Source organism: Hippocampus comes, unplaced genomic scaffold (assembly GCF_001891065.2).
Source record: "Hippocampus comes isolate QL1 unplaced genomic scaffold, H_comes_QL1_v1.1 scaffold156, whole genome shotgun sequence".
Lineage (NCBI taxonomy): Eukaryota > Metazoa > Chordata > Actinopteri > Syngnathiformes > Syngnathidae > Hippocampus > Hippocampus comes.
In genome coordinates this window covers 1,556,856-1,574,669 of record NW_017805744.1, presented here as the reverse complement: position 1 = coordinate 1,574,669, position 17,814 = coordinate 1,556,856, and the positions used below count along the sequence as shown (strand labels likewise).

Sequence of the window (17,814 nt, the reverse complement as noted above, 5' to 3'; positions counted from 1 at the left end):
AGGCTTTGCAGCTTCGTTCAATCTGCACCTTAACTTGAAATTCAGAATTCAAGTCCTATGATTAATTAAAAAAAAACCAAAACTTCCGTTTGTGCTTCAAAAGCTATGTTTATGTGACTAGTATGAATAAAAACACTACACGGCAAATATGACGAGGCAAACATCCTTTTACATGCTGGCCTTCAAATGGTAAAGTAAAAAAACAATTCACGGTTGTGTATTGACAAAGGCTGATCAGGGAGATGTTGACATGAAATCAAACACATTCAAAAAGAAGGAAAAACATGATATTGGCAAGTAAATAAGAAAGTTATGGTCGATTCAGCGGTTCTTTACCTGGTTTAACAACTTGTTATTGTCATTTTAATCTTTTCCTTCACATTTTAATGAACTCCACTTGTAGAAGATTTCCTTGCTAAATTCCCATGTAAGACCGCATTATGGAAAAATAAACCTCTATTGTTCGACTTGAATGCACAGAAAATGTTGAGAAGTTCAAGAAATCAGACATCAAAAATCATATTTAAGTATATATATATATATATATATATATATGACAGGGTCACCAATTTTGTTCACATTCTGAAGAACTGTTAACCGAAAATAAAGATTTTTTTTTTTTAAATCCTTGAATTCCTTTTTGTGGATGATCCAAGAACCAACCAGTCTCCATCTCCAGCGGCCCCACCATATAAATTGAGTTGGATTAAAAGATGGATATTCTCAATTTGTGGAAATATTCCAAATCTCCAAATAGTGCAGTATCTTCAAACAATTCCGATGTTTGAGTTCTATTTACTGTAGACTTCAATATGTGTTGTTTCCAAGTCAAAATGCTGAGACAGTTTCACAGAGGAGCTCACAATAATGACATGACTCAGCTAATTTGATAAATCATTCATCGGGTTTGTCATACCATCTCCCACTAATCCCTGGACCCACTCGCCAGCATCACCTCCTCCTTGCGTGTTCTTGTTAAATTGTCCATTTCACACACTGGTAACAACATATCACCAAACGCCTTTTGAAAAGCAAAACGTAAAGCCTTTACAGAGGAAACAGCAAAAATGTTTTCAACAGTGGAGCGGGTCAGGGGGTATGGCGTCTTTCGGAAAACGTCTTACCGTAGTTTTGCAGTGTGAGTGTTTCTGCATATAAGAAGATAAAATACCTTAGTGGGCATACAGAGGCTGGTGCTCATGAGGTAAACTACATCTGTTATATCCCTTTGAGTGAATCCCAAATATGGCTGTTTGTCACTCATGGAGGGACGGGCGGAAATAAGAGTGGTGGAATGTACAAAGTCGACTTTAAAAAGTATATTTAGCAATAGTACAGAGGCTATGCCCTGATAACGACGCAAGCGGATACTACTTGGTCAATCGCTAAGTATGACGGACCTCTAATCCGGTAACCCATGAATCCAGACCCATCTGCATTTCGCCCGGACGGTTACTAGAGGGAATGTTTTGGATTGGCTGGCTTGTTCTGTGGCAGAACTTGGCACACGCACCCCCTCCTGTTCAGTTTATCTCTGTGTACATACTTCTCAAGGCGCTGTTTTATCTGGCTGAACAGGCTTTGTTTGGTCTTGATATCTCTTACCACAGCTTGTCTTTGCTTTATGGATTTCTGGCAGCTTCTTTAAATAAGTGATAGCGCTTAGTAAAACACTCACCTTGACTTCTCTGTGAATGTTTTTTTTTTGTTTGTTTGTTTGTTTTGTTTTTCATGCTTGTCATTTTGCATTAACATTTGATTCACCCCATAGTGAAAAGTAATTACCTAAGACCCATTAATAGAATTACATAGTAATTAATATGTAATTAAATGAAATTATTTTTCTATCACCTGGTACCATCTTAAATAGGTTTGAAGAAACAACATTTTACAGTAGGAGACACTCCTTTATGCAAAATGATTATGGCCTAATTGTCACGGACAGCTGTTGCTTCTAATAGATTCTGGATACCTTTGCCGAAACACGTTTCCAATAATTAGAATCATGTGGAGAGGAAGAATGCTTTTTTTTTTTTTTGTAGAGCTGCCAAGCCTCCATAAATGGGCTCTATCTTAAGCCGGAACTTGGGGTCTGTCTGCGTACACACTACACTCATTTGAGAAACACCTGTCAAAGCTGTTTGAGAACGACATGATATTTTAGCGCCTTGAAAGCCTTGGTATGCATGATACACACACCTATAGGATTTAGCCAACAAGATGTTGTTGCTATAGTTCTTCTGGCTCTGAAAGCCTGTAAGAGAGAGAGAATAATTTCAGCGGGAATCCCACATGTTGACAGTCATTCTTCATTTTCATCACAAGTCACCGCACTGCGTTTTTTGTCATTTTTCTAAGACAAAAAAAAAAAAAAAAACAATGAATCTGTAAGTATATACCTCGGCTAAGCCGAACCACTTCAAGCCATATTTTTGTTTTCGGGCGCTAGTCCAGTGCTAAGCGCATTCTAACTGTGCGCATGGGTGGAGTTGTCTTTGTTTTCATATTTTGCTCAACTTTGTGCCAGTTAAAATAGGTGTAAAAAAAAACAGTTTGCCACCATTAAAACTGTTGCTAAGCATCTGCTGAAAGTCTTTGCTATCGTTTGCGACCTTGAGCAAGCCCTCATGAAAAAAAACAACATTCAGGCCATGCACAATGACCTTAAAATGCCATTCAAAACTTTGGTCTGTTCATTTCAGATTGAGGACGTGCTTTGTTTTTATGTACTTGTATATGTGTACAGTGTATGTGTGTATATACACTGTATGTATGTATATACACACACACACACACACACACACACACACACATGCCAAGCCTCCATAAATGGGCTCTATCTTAAGCCGGAACTTGGGGTCTGTCTGCGTACACACTACACTCATTTGAGAAACACCTGTCAAAGCTGTTTGAGAACGACATGATATTTTAGCGCCTTGAAAGCCTTGGTATGCATGATACACACACCTATAGGATTTAGCCAACAAGATGTTGTTGCTATAGTTCTTCTGGCTCTGAAAGCCTGTAAGAGAGAGAGAATAATTTCAGCGGGAATCCCACATGTTGACAGTCATTCTTCATTTTCATCACAAGTCACCGCACTGCGTTTTTTGTCATTTTTCTAAGACAAAAAAAAAAAAAAAAACAATGAATCTGTAAGTATATACCTCGGCTAAGCCGAACCACTTCAAGCCATATTTTTGTTTTCGGGCGCTAGTCCAGTGCTAAGCGCATTCTAACTGTGCGCATGGGTGGAGTTGTCTTTGTTTTCATATTTTGCTCAACTTTGTGCCAGTTAAAATAGGTGTAAAAAAAAACAGTTTGCCACCATTAAAACTGTTACTAAGCATCTGCTGAAAGTCTTTGCTATCGTTTGCGACCTTGAGCAAGCCCTCATGAAAAAAAACAACATTCAGGCCATGCACAATGACCTTAAAATGCCATTCAAAACTTTGGTCTGTTCATTTCAGATTGAGGACGTGCTTTGTTTTTATGTACTTGTATATGTGTACAGTGTATGTGTGTATATACACTGTATGTATGTATATACACACACACACACACACACACACACACACACACACACACAGGTATATTGCAATGTAGGCACCATGTTCTGTCTTTTCTGCTCCATGTCCTGCTGCTGTTCAGCAGAATATTTTTATCAATGTTTTGATGAAACACAAATGAAACCAACTTGCCTTTTTGTACTCTAGTTTTTTAAAGCCCCACTCATGTTTCTGAAATGCACTTGTTGTGCACTTCACTTTTGGCAGGTTATCATTTACCCATGGCACATCCTTCGTGAATCCATCCCTCCTCCCTTATTCTGTCCTTTGCAAGAACAATTGCTTCGCTATCGCTGCACCATAGTGGTGGAGGAAACACATGTATGCCCATAGACTCCCCCTCAGAGCTGGAAGAAAGGAGCGATTATTAATTGTGTTTTTCATTGAGAACTTTCAATATAGTTTTGTTGCAATAGCAATTAAGAGAATCAAGATAGTCATTTATGTTCCAGTTGGATTTGCAACAACAAAAAAAACTCTTATCAGGTTGAATAATAGGATGGTTAAAATTTGCCCCAATAACTGAAGCCGAGGTTGTAATTACATTTTATGTGTCACGTCCCGACACCACAGTGGCGCGATATATTATGATGTTACCTAGGGAATTACATGAAGACATGAATACATGCCACAGCATAATGACCGTGACAATGCTCGAATCCACTGGTTTTGCCTCAGTGTCAGATTGAACCACATTTGCTCACTCCCGGCCTTTTTTTTTCTCTGTCAAACTCCAAGTTAAAAAAAAAAAAAAAAAAAGAATGTAAAGCACCAAAACTTAATGTATATAATATAAAACAATATAAAGCATAAACATTAAAAATCAAACCAGCAGTAGCGATTCACCGGTCCGCCTTTGTGCTACGATTAGTTGTAAAGGGTTTGCTCTCTTGAGAAAACACTAACATGTTTTAAGACGCTGTGAAATGAAGCCCCTTCTCTTTCTTGGCTCAAAAGAAAGGTCACAGCATTATATTGTGGAAATCTCATGAACAGTGGCAGTCTGAGCTTGAATTGCGCCCTGTGTGAGACCCTGCTTTGCTTTTTCTCCACCCCAACACACACACACACACACACACACACACACACACACACACACACACACAAAGACGTTTATGATAAACACATTGGAGAGGACCTTTAATTGTTTTTAAAATACATGTATATTGAATTGTAAGCAAACATTCCAGCATCACAAAGTATAATATCCACATACACACACACACACACACACACACACACACACACACACACACACACACACACATACACACAACCCATTTGGACAATCAGTTTTGATTTAAAAGGTGTTGTGCATCGAATCGAGCTAAATCAAAGTGTTACACATAAAAATCCGTCCTTGAATAGTGTCGCAGCCCTCACATCCCGAATGGGTACATATCGAATGAGTGGAAGAGCCCCCCACCCACACACACACACAAAATGCAGGCACAACTCATCACAGTTATTTAGTACTCTTTTATGAACTTCTTTAGAAAATAAGGGATTTTTTTGCAAGATTTTTGAGTGAACACCTCCTTGTATCTCACCGCTTTCCCAGACCCAGCGCCGAGTGACGTTCCATCTTCCAGATGGTTCCCAGGAGAGCTGCAGTGACAGCGGGCTGGGTGATCCAGAACCAAGCAGTACGGCCAGTACCTCCCAAGCTCTTCCGTTCAGCTTCCCTCTTGAGGAGTATTACGAGCAAACATCCCCCAATAGTCGCACCGAGGGAGATGGAAACTCAGACCCTGAATCAAGTGAGTCCAAATTTTTCTTATATTTAAATTGTGTGCAGAGGTTGTGGGTTCATATCTGGGCTCCTGCCTTCTTGTGGGGAGTTTGCATGTTCTGCCAGTGCCTGCATGGGTTTTCTCCGGCTACCCCAGGTTTCCTCCCACATTCCAAAAACATACTTATTAAGTGATGTGCACACTCTAAATTGTCCCTTGGTGTGAGTGAATGAATGGATATTTTTGAAAGGTAACTTTTATTACATAACTAAAGAGGTGTGCAACTGTCACTATTTCAATGAAATCGGCTATTCAGTAGAATGATTTGGGGCTGAATGGCCTTTACTTTGTATTTGCCTCACAATTAAGGAAGCTATATTAATATTTAATATAGAACAATTGATTTTCTTTTCACCAGGGATCTTCCTAGAGGTGAACATTTTAATTTCTATTTATAAATAATTTAGTATTCCATCGCCCTGTGTTCAAATAAATAGTTCCTGATCATTTTAGTGTACTATCGCCACTTTAAAGTTGTTTTTCGATGTATCGCAAATACCAGTATGCAGCACAAAACTGCCCACTTTCAGTGGAGTTATGCTTGTTTAATTTCTGTGGTGATTCATGATGAATCAAGTAATTCACAGGACAGCTGTCACTGTTTAGTTTGCTGCCCACTGAAGTTTTCCATAAAACAAACCATTGAAGTCACAAACATACACAACATTAAAAAAACAAACAAAAAAAAAAACTGAATTAATTGGCTGACGGGTATATGGGGGTACAGCAGACACACATGATATTCCGCTGCACCATTAATGATACAAGCGATGAAACAACGTAAACACACCCCATTATGCACACGTCTTTGGCTTCATTTTCAATCTGTCATTGCTTCATATATGTACTGATACACACCTCATAGTTATTCTGGTCAGTGCTTCTTATATTTTCTGTGGATTGATTCTGTGGTCCATGTGCAACATTGCAAGGGGTAACTGCCTTCCCAGAGTTCTATATTAAACTATGAGAGCGTGTGTCTTCATTTAAAAAAAAATATGTATACCGTAGCACAAATCTGCAGGGCAGGTAGGATAAAATTGCTTTTCATACACTTTATAGCCATTGTGTCATTGGTGTAAGTGAGACCACATTCCTTGGTGCATCAGCCTCCCTGGCATCTGTGCTGACATGTCTGGGCCTCGGGTGTCAGCACGAGTGTGATTGTGAATACATTTGTTCGACATTAGATGAGACGGGTGACATTTCGTCGATGGCTTTCTGTTCATTTACATGGAAAGGTCCCTTCTATTTAGGATTTTTTTGTTCTGGTGTTGCTTTCTGAGAAGAGACTCCCATGATGCATCAACATTCACATTAACTTGCACACCTGTAAAGCAGAGATTTCTTTAAATGTGAAACCAAAGACACATCCGGTGATCAAACCTCTCTTTCACTGTCAGATATTCACCATGGTGACGGAATATTTTAATTCCAACACATACAGTAGACTGAATTGCTCATCATCTCATTGATATTCCTTGACATAAACATATCATATTACATCCACCTGCTCACTCACTGCAGTTATTGCCCACTTTGCTTCTTTGAGATAATATTTGTTAAAGTGCATCCATTTTAACTGGAAGACTAGCCTATTGCATCGACACAGTTGGACAGTTAATGTGTAATATTACTAAGAAGTAAAAGACAGGGCAAATATTACTGCCAAATTCGTGAAAATGATCTCAGCACAAAAATCTAATCATACACTCTCAGTGTACAAACTTCATAAGTAGACTACTGAACTATGTACAATAAAATAAAGAAGATACACCTCTATATCCATTCATCCATCCATCCATTTTCTGAACCACTTTGTCCTCACAAGGGTTGCGGGGTCTGCTGGAGCCTATCAGAGCTGTCTTTGGGCAGTAGGCGGGGGACACCCTGAACCGGTTGCCAGACAATCGCAGACATATCTATATCACATAGTAAAATGTTGTTTGATGAGCAGGAAAAGTGTATCTGTTGTACATTTTTCATCATTTAAATGTTGTCTACTGCAGAGGAGTGTGATGGTTTCCAGAGAATCGCAGCATCGCTTTAGTTTGAATGACAGGATGAAGAAAAACACATGCAATCATATCCTCGAATCAATATCAGGCCTCTTGTAGATTAAAAAATTAAATAAAAATCAATTTGAGTCAGATATTGGCTGCATTATAAACGGATGTACAAAAGTGGATATACTCAAACAACACACCAGCAGTATGATTAAATTAAAAAAAAAAAAAAAAGAGAGAAAAAAAGGCCAGTGGTAAATCATAACTACAGTGAAAGCAGAGACCAATCAATATAGTGTAAATGAGAAACGCACAGACCCTTTAATAAGGAAAATGAAAGACCAGTGCAGTAATGTTTACATTCAACCCAATGGGAGGAACGATTGGGCCAGGCCAACGCAACTATTTCTAACATTTAAAACGTATTTTATTATTTACAGAATTGATCACTTAGATGCATGGTAAATCAAACTTCCGTCGCTGCCATTGCATTGCTTGATCACTTTCTTTTGTGGTCTCTACTAGCGATAGGAAAATGAAGCATCAAGATGCTTCATGAACCAGTTGTTTTGTTTATTGAGCCCTCGAGATGGCACTCTCTTTTCAAGATAGGGCTGAAGCACACCGACTTGCCATTTCTTAAACCCCTTTCTTTAAACCGACTTCACTGCTGTAAACTTCCGGGTAATTTCACAGTCAAAGTGGGCCGTATTTTCAGAGTGTGGGAATTCTCTGTGGAATTCTAATGTCTAATGAAAACTCCATAATCTGGAAATTAGAGCCACCCTCCGACCAGAACTAATCTTGCCTGTTTGATGATTGCACACATATTTCCATTTTTCATATGGTGGGTGTGTCAGAAGCCAGGACAGGAAAATCTTTTTGAAAATGTGCACAAAATGTGCAAAAAGAATTGACTTAAGCGCCTATGAGAGAATATGCCAATAGAAGACTGAATATCAGCCAAGTCTGCAACAGAAAAAACTTAGAATTTGTGCAGCAGGGTCGGGCAATTTAAATGCTGGAGGTGGCCACATGTTTTCATCAGTGCTATTGGAGGGCCACATAGGACCAATGCACTTCCGAACCAGAATCAAAAATGCTCTTTGAAATATGGACTAAAAATGTGCACGTGCAAAAAATATGTACCTGTATGCTTAAAACATTTCATTTTGATGATACATTTTTTGGTGCATGAATGAAAAAAATCACAAAGACATAGCACGATGGTCAAGAAATATTGAATGGCAACTGACGTGTAATTGTATGTCCAAAAGGCAATCCACGTGACATTGTTGTGACAGTGTCATTCTCTCTTTAAGCATGCATCCACTCTTGAAATAAAGTTGTTATGATATTTCAAATTCATATTATTCGTGAGTTAGAAGACTGTTGCTTTTATGGACTTGTGCTGCCTCCCTTTCAGGCTTACCTCACCATGCAACCATCAGTCATGTGCTGTCACGCGTTTTTTTTAAAGGTTACATTTATTGTGTGTCAGCAAGTTGCAGAAATCTTGAAAATCAGAGCCACTTTAGAAGAATTAGACACAAAGCTTGGGAGCGGCGCCTTTTCGCCAAATTGTAATGCTCAAAGGGTGTAATGATATTCAATGCTAATTAGTGCCATGGCGAAGCACGCATGTGTACTGTCACTGATTCATAATGTTCCTTTTCAGCACAGGGGACTGACTTCTAGTCATCAAAGGTGATTTTTTTTTTTGAGAGAATAAACGGTCATGCTGTTGCGTAACTTATAAAATAAAGCCCTGTGATGTATTCAGTTAAATAGTTTAGTCCGTGATGAAAATAAGAACAGTTTAATTGCACACAATGTTTTATTGTTTGCATTTGCTAAGTGTGCAGGGCGTGATGAAAATTGATGCTGGCGTCAGGTTTTCTGAATTACGACATCCATCATGTCACAAACAACGTACAGCACTTTATGAGCAGCAAATCCAATAGTCAAGCACGAGTGTCAAATGCCGGTCCTCGACTCCCGCTTTACTGGCTTGCTCATCAGCAAGTTCTGCCGTAGCCTGATAACAGTCCTGATTGTTTGAATCAGGTGTAATGGTGGGGGGAAAACATGCAGGATAGCAGCCCTCGAGGACCGGAGTCTGACACCTGTAGATTAAATAATTTGTGCTAACCCCCAAGCAAACAACAACAACAAAATAATAATAATTGTGACGGTCTGATTTTTTTATATTTAGATTTATTTATTTACGACTTACATTACCTCCTCCTTTTTATACATACACTACTATTGGGTGGTGGGCACGAGGGAGAGTGTGTGTGTGTGTGTGTGTGTGTGTGTGTGTGTGTGTGTGTGTGTGTGTGTGTGTGTGTGTGTGTGTGTGTGTGTGTGTGTGTGTTGGGTTCCAGGAGTAGAGTTCCATAGCTTTGTGGCTCAGCGGCATATGGCTTTCAGATGACCAGCTTACACCTTGTCTGTCTAAGATCTAAATCTGCTATTAAAATAAGACCATCTCCTTTTTAAGTCCCTTTAAACACTGCAACTATAATAAGATTATGGTTTTAAATAGGCTTCAATGAATTATAAACTCATTTTATTATATAAAAAAAAAACTTGCTTCATCTTAATAATAGATTTAAATCAATGTTTCTTTTCCCCTTTTATATCAATATCATTTTTACTATGAGCAATATTGTATCTGAAGCGTTTGCAGCACATTTTATCAGTTTTGATGCCGGGAGACTAATAATCTGATTAAAGGCTTGCCATGTGCATGTGGGAGTAACATTCTGAACTCTCCAAAATGTTCATAATAGCTTTTTCGACTTTGTTTCCAGCTTACTGATTTATGACTACCTTTCTCCTTATGTATGGAAAAAGCCACTGCACTTGATCCGGTGAAAACAAACACCATGTGATTTATTTTTATTTATTTTTTCACAGAATCAGAAACCTCTCCCCATTATTGTCTCACAGCCAATGCCGAGCTTACACTAAGACTGGAATTCAACTGTCTAGACACAATCTGCCCATGAATAAAGGGATTTCATGGGAAGGCTTTATGAGTGTGATTGGAGCAAAGTGGTACCAACCTCAGTACACCAGCGTAACTGTGTGTGCTTTTTACCCTTCACACTCGCTGTCACGTGACAGACTGCTGGTGTGTAGAGTTAACTTGCATTCATTTTTCAGATATCAGTTTCACTCTGAGGCTTCTCAGATGCAATTAGAAGTAATGAATGCGCTTCTTAATTACATTCATTTGTGCAAATTTCCGCTCCCCCATCGAATTTTTCTGTGGAAACACTGTGACACTGACCAATGGCATATCATTTGCAACGTGACGAAATCCATTCACCATAGAACAATTAGCTCTAATTAGTATTACAATATCATCGGCGACCAGGGGGAGAGACCGAGCTCTGACATGAAGGCAAAAGAGGACGCTTGTTCAGAGTTAAACGTCCACTGGAGCAAGAAGACGATAATTAGCTGACCACACGGTGGCAAGATACTATATGCACATATGTATATGGAGAGAGAGTGCGAGAGGGGAGAGAAGGAGAGAGAGAATATGAGAGAGAGAGAGAGAGAGAGAGATGCTATATTTATCATCTTTTGGTTATTGCTGATATAATGCAATGGCTGTTTTTGTCTCTGTGATAAAGATTCCCCCACTAGAAGTGACACATTTTTCACAACCTTTTACTTTTGACAACTCGAAGTATCTGTGGGCTAATTAAAAGCAAAGTCCCATGCTTAAGGCGACATTGCCACGCCTTGTAGAAAACTGGGCGGAATCATTTCTCCTCTATTTTACATCATAACCATACACGTTGTCACTGATGGCCACATTATTCTTTCACGACTCTATCGTGTCACTCTACGGACACGTTTTGAAACCTGTGTCCTTAACAATATTGAACAAGGTAAACTGTGCACTGTGAATGTTACTGAAGACTGTGAATGCTATTGAAATTGTTGTAAGATGATTTCTTTGCTGTAACAGCAGTACTTCTGTATTCTAAACTGGACATCTGTGGTTTCACTTAAGATTGTTAAAAGCTGAAATGCTAACACAAATTATTTCACTTGTTTTAGTTTGGCTTTTTACTCGTTCTTTTTTTAGTCCTCAAGAAAGCATTTTTTTTAGTTTTCATTCTGTTTACAATTTCTAAACATCTAGGATTGGAGCTGGTCAAGAAGACATTACAATCTCCAGCTTGAATGAAGTCATCGACATCTTTGTCCATTTTCATTTTCCTGAAAAGTGGCAGTTTTGGGGAGGATTTTATCAGTGACAGTATCCTGTCTGTGTATATTACATTCATGCCACGCATAAAATGGTAGTGCACTCAATTCCTTTTTTTTTGTTGCAGTTATCCCACAATTTATGAGATAACATCTTCAAACTCTCTCTTCTTTCCACATCATTTGCACCAGTTTTCTCCCCCTGCTATATATTCTTGCTCATATAAATAAATAAAAGCTTTTGTGCCTTCTGGCTCCCAGAACTTTTTACAGCTGCCCCAGTGGGTCTGCAACAGAGCTAAATGAAGCAACAGTGAGTATTAACCTACATAGATTGGACCATTCCTTTTAAGATGTGTTTTTTTCCCTACTTTTTTTTTTTTTTGACCAGCGGGGGTTTAGCGCTGAGTCAGAAGGGGATTTAGATGGACTCATCTGTATCCTTCTCAACCGATTGAGATTTGGTGGAAGTGCTCAGTTCTCAGAGGTGAGGTGGAGGGGAAGCCTTGTTTTATCTGGTTCAAATGCCACACTAGTCGTCTCAGAGAGACAGAGACAGAGAGAGAGAGAGAGAGAGAGAGAGAGAGAGAGAGAGAGAGAGAGAGAGAGAGAGAGCAAGAGAGAGAGTTATTGATTTGGAGGAGTCCAGTCAGCTTTCTGAAATCTCCCTCCACCCTCCTTCAACCTATTGGAACGTGTCATGGTCGAAACCTCTTTTCCTCAGTGTTTGTAATCGTTTTCTCACTATTGTCTCCTGTGATGTTGAAAGTAAGAGCGCTGCAGACATCCTGAGTCCCTCCCGTTGATAAATAACATTTAAGGGGCATCAAAACGCCTTTGCCCCGTCATGAATACCGTTGACCAATATATATCAAACAGCGAAATGTATCATTGACAAACACAAGGCAAGGGGTATTCTTCTTTGTGATGAACATCCAGCATAACGGAGGGCAAATGTACATGGGTGTTGACTGTCAGAATCTTATATTTGCACCACCCCATCCCATCGATGATTGATTCTCAAGGGGTATCATCTGTGTGTGCAGGCAGCACACGGCTGCACACGCCACTGAGTCATGATGCATTTGGGATTTTAACAAGCAAAGGTAAAACAAGACATTTTATGACATACATCTATTTATGTTTGTTGAGGGTACTCGATAGATGGAATTCTCAATTTCCAAGTTCCTCATCACAGAGGAAAATGACATCATGCAAACATTGTCGAACAAATTTAAAATGGGCAGATTTACTCTTGTCTGAAAGGCATCAGAAAACCACATTTTTTTCTTTTTTTTTTGGTTCATGAGATAACTGCCGGAAGCTTTTTTTCCACTCTCACCACAAATCAACTAATGAACGATTTTTAAAACTGAAGTGATGTTCTATTTATGAGAACAATTTCATAATTATTCTGATGAATTGAAGAAAACAATTGTGAAATAACCAAAAAGCAAGAAGAGACTTACTTTGTCATGAACAGAACAATAATGTCACTCCCTGATGAAACCCATGTTGGTATGTCACATGTGTTTGTTTTCAGGAGCGATTAAAAGCCTTGTTTCATCAAAACATAGCTAAGTGATTGCTACTAATCTGATGTCACACCAAAAAAAAAAAAATCCACCTAGAAAAAAATCATAGTCATCACTCTATTCGCAACATTTACATATGCATTTACTCATTATATAAGCCCATCATATTGTCTGTCTGTGATGAGCTGATATTTAGACATTAAGGGGCCTTGAAAAAGTATTAAATGCCCCTTTGATTTTTTTTTTTTTACCTTTTGCCACCTTACTCCACAAACATCAATGTTTTTCTATAGATTTGATCAAAATCTGAAAAATGATGAGCGATACTAATTTTCCACCACACATAGGGCTTTGCATTTCAGCCTCCTAAAAATGAACTTTTGTCTCATCTGACCAAAGTACCTTTTGTTTGCGGTTTCTTCAACATGGCAAACGAGACCTCTCTTTCCTTTCTTTCAATAATGGCTTTGTTGTTACCACACTTCCATAAAGGCCAGATTTGTTGGATGCACTACTTCTCGTTAACCAGATATCTGATGTCTTAGGCATCTGGTTGTGATGCCTCTTGGACGCCTCCCTGGTGAGGTGTTGCAGGCACATGCGACCGGAAGGAGGCCACGGAGACACGCTGGAGAGAGTCCAAATGTCAATCCTTTTTCCCTAACCCCTCATTCACCATCTAGTCCTGCACTATATAGTAGTTCCGCCATTCTTTTTGGCAGTTCGGACAGCCAGCTAACAGCTTGCTCCTTGTCATATATCATGTAACCTCCATACCTGTCATGATACACCGGCGCATTAAGATCTCAGACTCTTTACTGCGGATAATATATCTATCTATCTATCTATCTATCTATATATATATATATATATATACATGTATGTGTGTGTGTGTGTGTGTGTGTGTGTGTGTGTGTGTGTGTGTGTGCCGTGGACGCCAGTACGGGTTATTCTTTCCTACAAGCCTTTGGAAAATGACATTTACATGGCAACACTGAAATTGAAATCTGAAAAAAAAAAGACAACACACACAACTGAAAGCTGCTCAGCCAAGGCCTATGCTATGAGACAATAGACTGCTGGAAATAAATAAGTACCATTTCATTTACAAACTAACTTGTAACTGTTAGTCCGTGCTTGCTGACAGTGTTTCGGTCAGCAGAGAGGCCTTGAAGGCACTGACTGCGCACCACTGCTGAATATAAATGGACGCCACACTTTTCAGATTTATATTCATTTCAAATTTTGAAAACTTCTATCATTTTTGTTCCACTTCACAATTATATTCTACTTTGTCCTGATCTAAATTCCAAGACACAAAACCTCAAGGAAATGCACTGAGGTTTGTGATTGCAAGGTCTCAAAAAAAAATATGAAAAAATTTCACGGGGTATGAATACTTTATCAAGGCGCTGCATAGTCCGCTCAGCTTGGGGCAATATGTGGCAAGGTAAAATTATATTTTCACCAAGCTTGCAATGTTATCAAAGAAATAATTTACATTTTACATTTAAATCAGCATAATTGATGGTTTAATGGCAAATTTAGCCGCCCTATTAGTCTTGCACATTTCATTTGAAAATATGCAGACAGTCATCTGCTCAAAACGTTTGTATTTATAAGCCAAGGTTGTCTCCCTGGTTGATTAAAACATCAATGCATAATGCGTTTTTGCTTGACTTAATAAAACAGGTTGGTATGTTTAGAAGGCCAGTTCTGGCAGCAAATTGAGATGGTTTTCATTGGGTGTTCAGCAACGGGCCATACTGTTAACAGGACATGCAGGAAACATGGAGAATACACAGTGGAACGTCAGGTTACATACAACCTCATTTACGAACGATTTCATTCACAACCTACAGTAAATTTGTTAAGAAACACACTATTTCCGGTTAACAAACAGTCTTGGAATGACAAGAAAAGCTGAAATGTCAATGTTTCTTTTGCCAGGTAAACAGTGAAGCGCCATCTATCAAACATTGCAAGTATGGTTTGTGTGACCTCGTAACATATTTTGGTTTGACACATTGGGACAAGCCAAAACAATGTGTAACATGGTTGAATTGAATTGAATATTGTGTGAGCTCTTTTGAGGAGCATCTGAGAGTCAGCAGGGATCGTTCACAACCGACACATCACTACCCAGAGGAGTTTCAAGACATCAACTCATTTGGACTCTTGTGCGAATGATTATTTTTTACACTCACTTTCAAGAACAATCAAAGCTATTTTCATCGGTAGCCAGCAATAATGGACGGATTGAGTACGTATGAATGATGAGTTTGTCAAGGTGTAAATACTTATGGGCTCGTGTTTGTCTTCCATGGAGGTGACGGTAACTGCAGCAAAATGTACACAACTAGTCGGTTTCTGGAATCAAACCTTTATTTTCAACAAGTCTTATTTACATCGTAGTTTTGCTGGGTTAGAATAGACCGTGATGAAGCAGTCTGCTAATAGGTGCGGCTCTTAATGACTTATTAATACATTATTTGATACTTTTCGGAAAATATTTGCAAACTACACTTTGTGAATGTTGTCAGGTATCTTTTCAGGCTTTCGCCACATCTAGCTTCTCTCCTGCTCCCAGACTTGATGCTGAGATAATTTCAAAGAATGTCACACTCAAACAGAAAACTTGGCTTGATTCTACTAAGATTTATGCTTCCAATTCACTCTGCAGTGCTGTGGTTTTGTGGGCTTTTCAAAGACCTGTACATTTAAAGTACTTGTTTCTGAAGTTGTGAACATGTTCAGTCAGTCTTATGTCTGGTTTGGGAAGGGATCAATAGCTGCCAGGTTTGATCACATCCCTGGACAATATATTTTGAACTAAGAGGGAGGGGGAGCCACTTCAAACAAGAATGAAGACTCAAAGGCATCAGCCAGCAATTCACTTTGTTCCACTTTGCCAGCTCTGATTCCAAAACTGGAATATTGCTCTGGCTGCATATTAAACCTATGAAATGTTTGGGTTAGAGTGAAGTGAACATCTTTGTTCCTTGATCCCATCGAACTGATGTGATCTTACTAACACCAAGCATTAATCATTGAAAGCAAGATTCATGAAATCCAAACAGGGCCAGCTATTTGTCAGTCGCCAACCGTGTGCGCGGCCTAAAGTTGCTGAGGGCTGTGTGGTAAATATTTATACCCTCATTTAATTTGATCCACTTGGAATCATGCTGCTAGTAAACACTCTCTTAAAACCAGAGCTACTGAAATAATAACTTACCTGATATATTAAATTTTTACAAAATCTCACCAGAGGAACAGCACCTCACACTCCCCAACATTTGTTGTCTATGCTCCATGTTTTATTGAAAGGCATTTGTTTTTGGTATTCTTTAGGAAAGTGTCATTTTTCCCCTCTCTTCCACTCACTTGTCAGAAGCATATACTTTATCATTATTTGGTTTCGATTTTTGGAGGGAAATGTCATTGTACAGTAGTTTCCACTTCAACTGACACAAAAAGCGCTGCTTCTTGGCAGCGGGAACTTTGAGGGGGAACATTATGTTTGGTTCTAAATTCTGTCAACGGGTCAAAGTTCAGCTTGTTTCATCGATCCATAAAGCCATTCTGCTCCGTCTTTGGACGCTTTGTATTTCAGTGTAACCAATAGTGGGGTTTATTGTGAACAACTGCATTAGCAAGGCTGAGACGAGGTGAGAGGAAGTGCATGGCCCCGCTCTCTTTCCCCCCACATGCCCTCTCCATCCTCACATCCCTTTAAGGCCCTTTCAGAAAAAAGACAGATTAAAATGCAGGGTCCCATCCCGCTCTCATTTTTCACATGCAGTCCATCTTCAAGGGTAAGGATGGCCTCTGCTGAGAAAGACTTATTGACCAAAATAACAGCGTGTCAATATGGCTCCTGAAGGCTGAGAGGACTTGAGAATCCCGGCGGTTGTATTTTCAACTCTAATCCGGTGATGTTATTGACTTGATATGCAGCAGAAATTGCACGTCCCGGCACAAATGGAAAATCCATCTTATTTTTCTCAAAGAGGACAACTGTTGTTTGAGCCCCCCCAAAAAAGCCAAACAATTCTACACATGTAAGTCATTTGATGGAAAAAAATTAAAAATCATGGCCTGACACGTCCAAATTGGGTACCGACACACACACACACACACACACACACACACACACACACACACACACACACACACACACACACACACACACACACACACACACACACACACACACACACACAGCACGCTTTTGTTGTTGCAGACCATCTGCCTCACTAACCCAATTGATTGAAACAAGAGGAGTTTCATAAAAATGTGCTCTTCTTAACTATCCAACACATGGTGTTTAAAACAAAACTTTAATACATTTTTTAGTTTTTACAGAATATTGATTTTGCCTTTGTTCTACAGTGTAATATAATTGTAATTTCGTTTTTGTTGTTGTTAATGTTTTATTAGTATAGTATTGATCTGACTCCTTTAAGTAAAAGAAGAAAAAAAGTGCATGCTCTGAAGTGTACTGAACAACAAAAGTACAAATGATATTTTATTGCTAATTGTACACTGATTTGATAACTTGGCACAACATAAAAACCAAACTTATTTTATGAACTTGCCTAGTGGTCATATAAAGAAGAAGGAAAAAAAGTAATTGGATGCAGATTTGCCCCAAGCTAAATTCTGACAGAATAATTTTTTT

At 39.0% G+C, this 17,814-nt stretch overlaps 1 protein-coding gene across 1 annotated transcript in view; it reads left to right on the top strand.

Moving 5' to 3' along the window:
* The window catches only part of pcdh11 (protocadherin 11), a 139,824-nt gene that overhangs the window by 76,010 nt on the left and 46,000 nt on the right, over window positions 1–17,814 (top strand). The window contains exon 5 of the mRNA XM_019884353.1: window positions 5,131–5,329. Within this exon, the coding sequence (XP_019739912.1) occupies window positions 5,131–5,329 (199 nt within the window). The remainder of the gene's footprint in view (window positions 1–5,130; window positions 5,330–17,814) is intronic.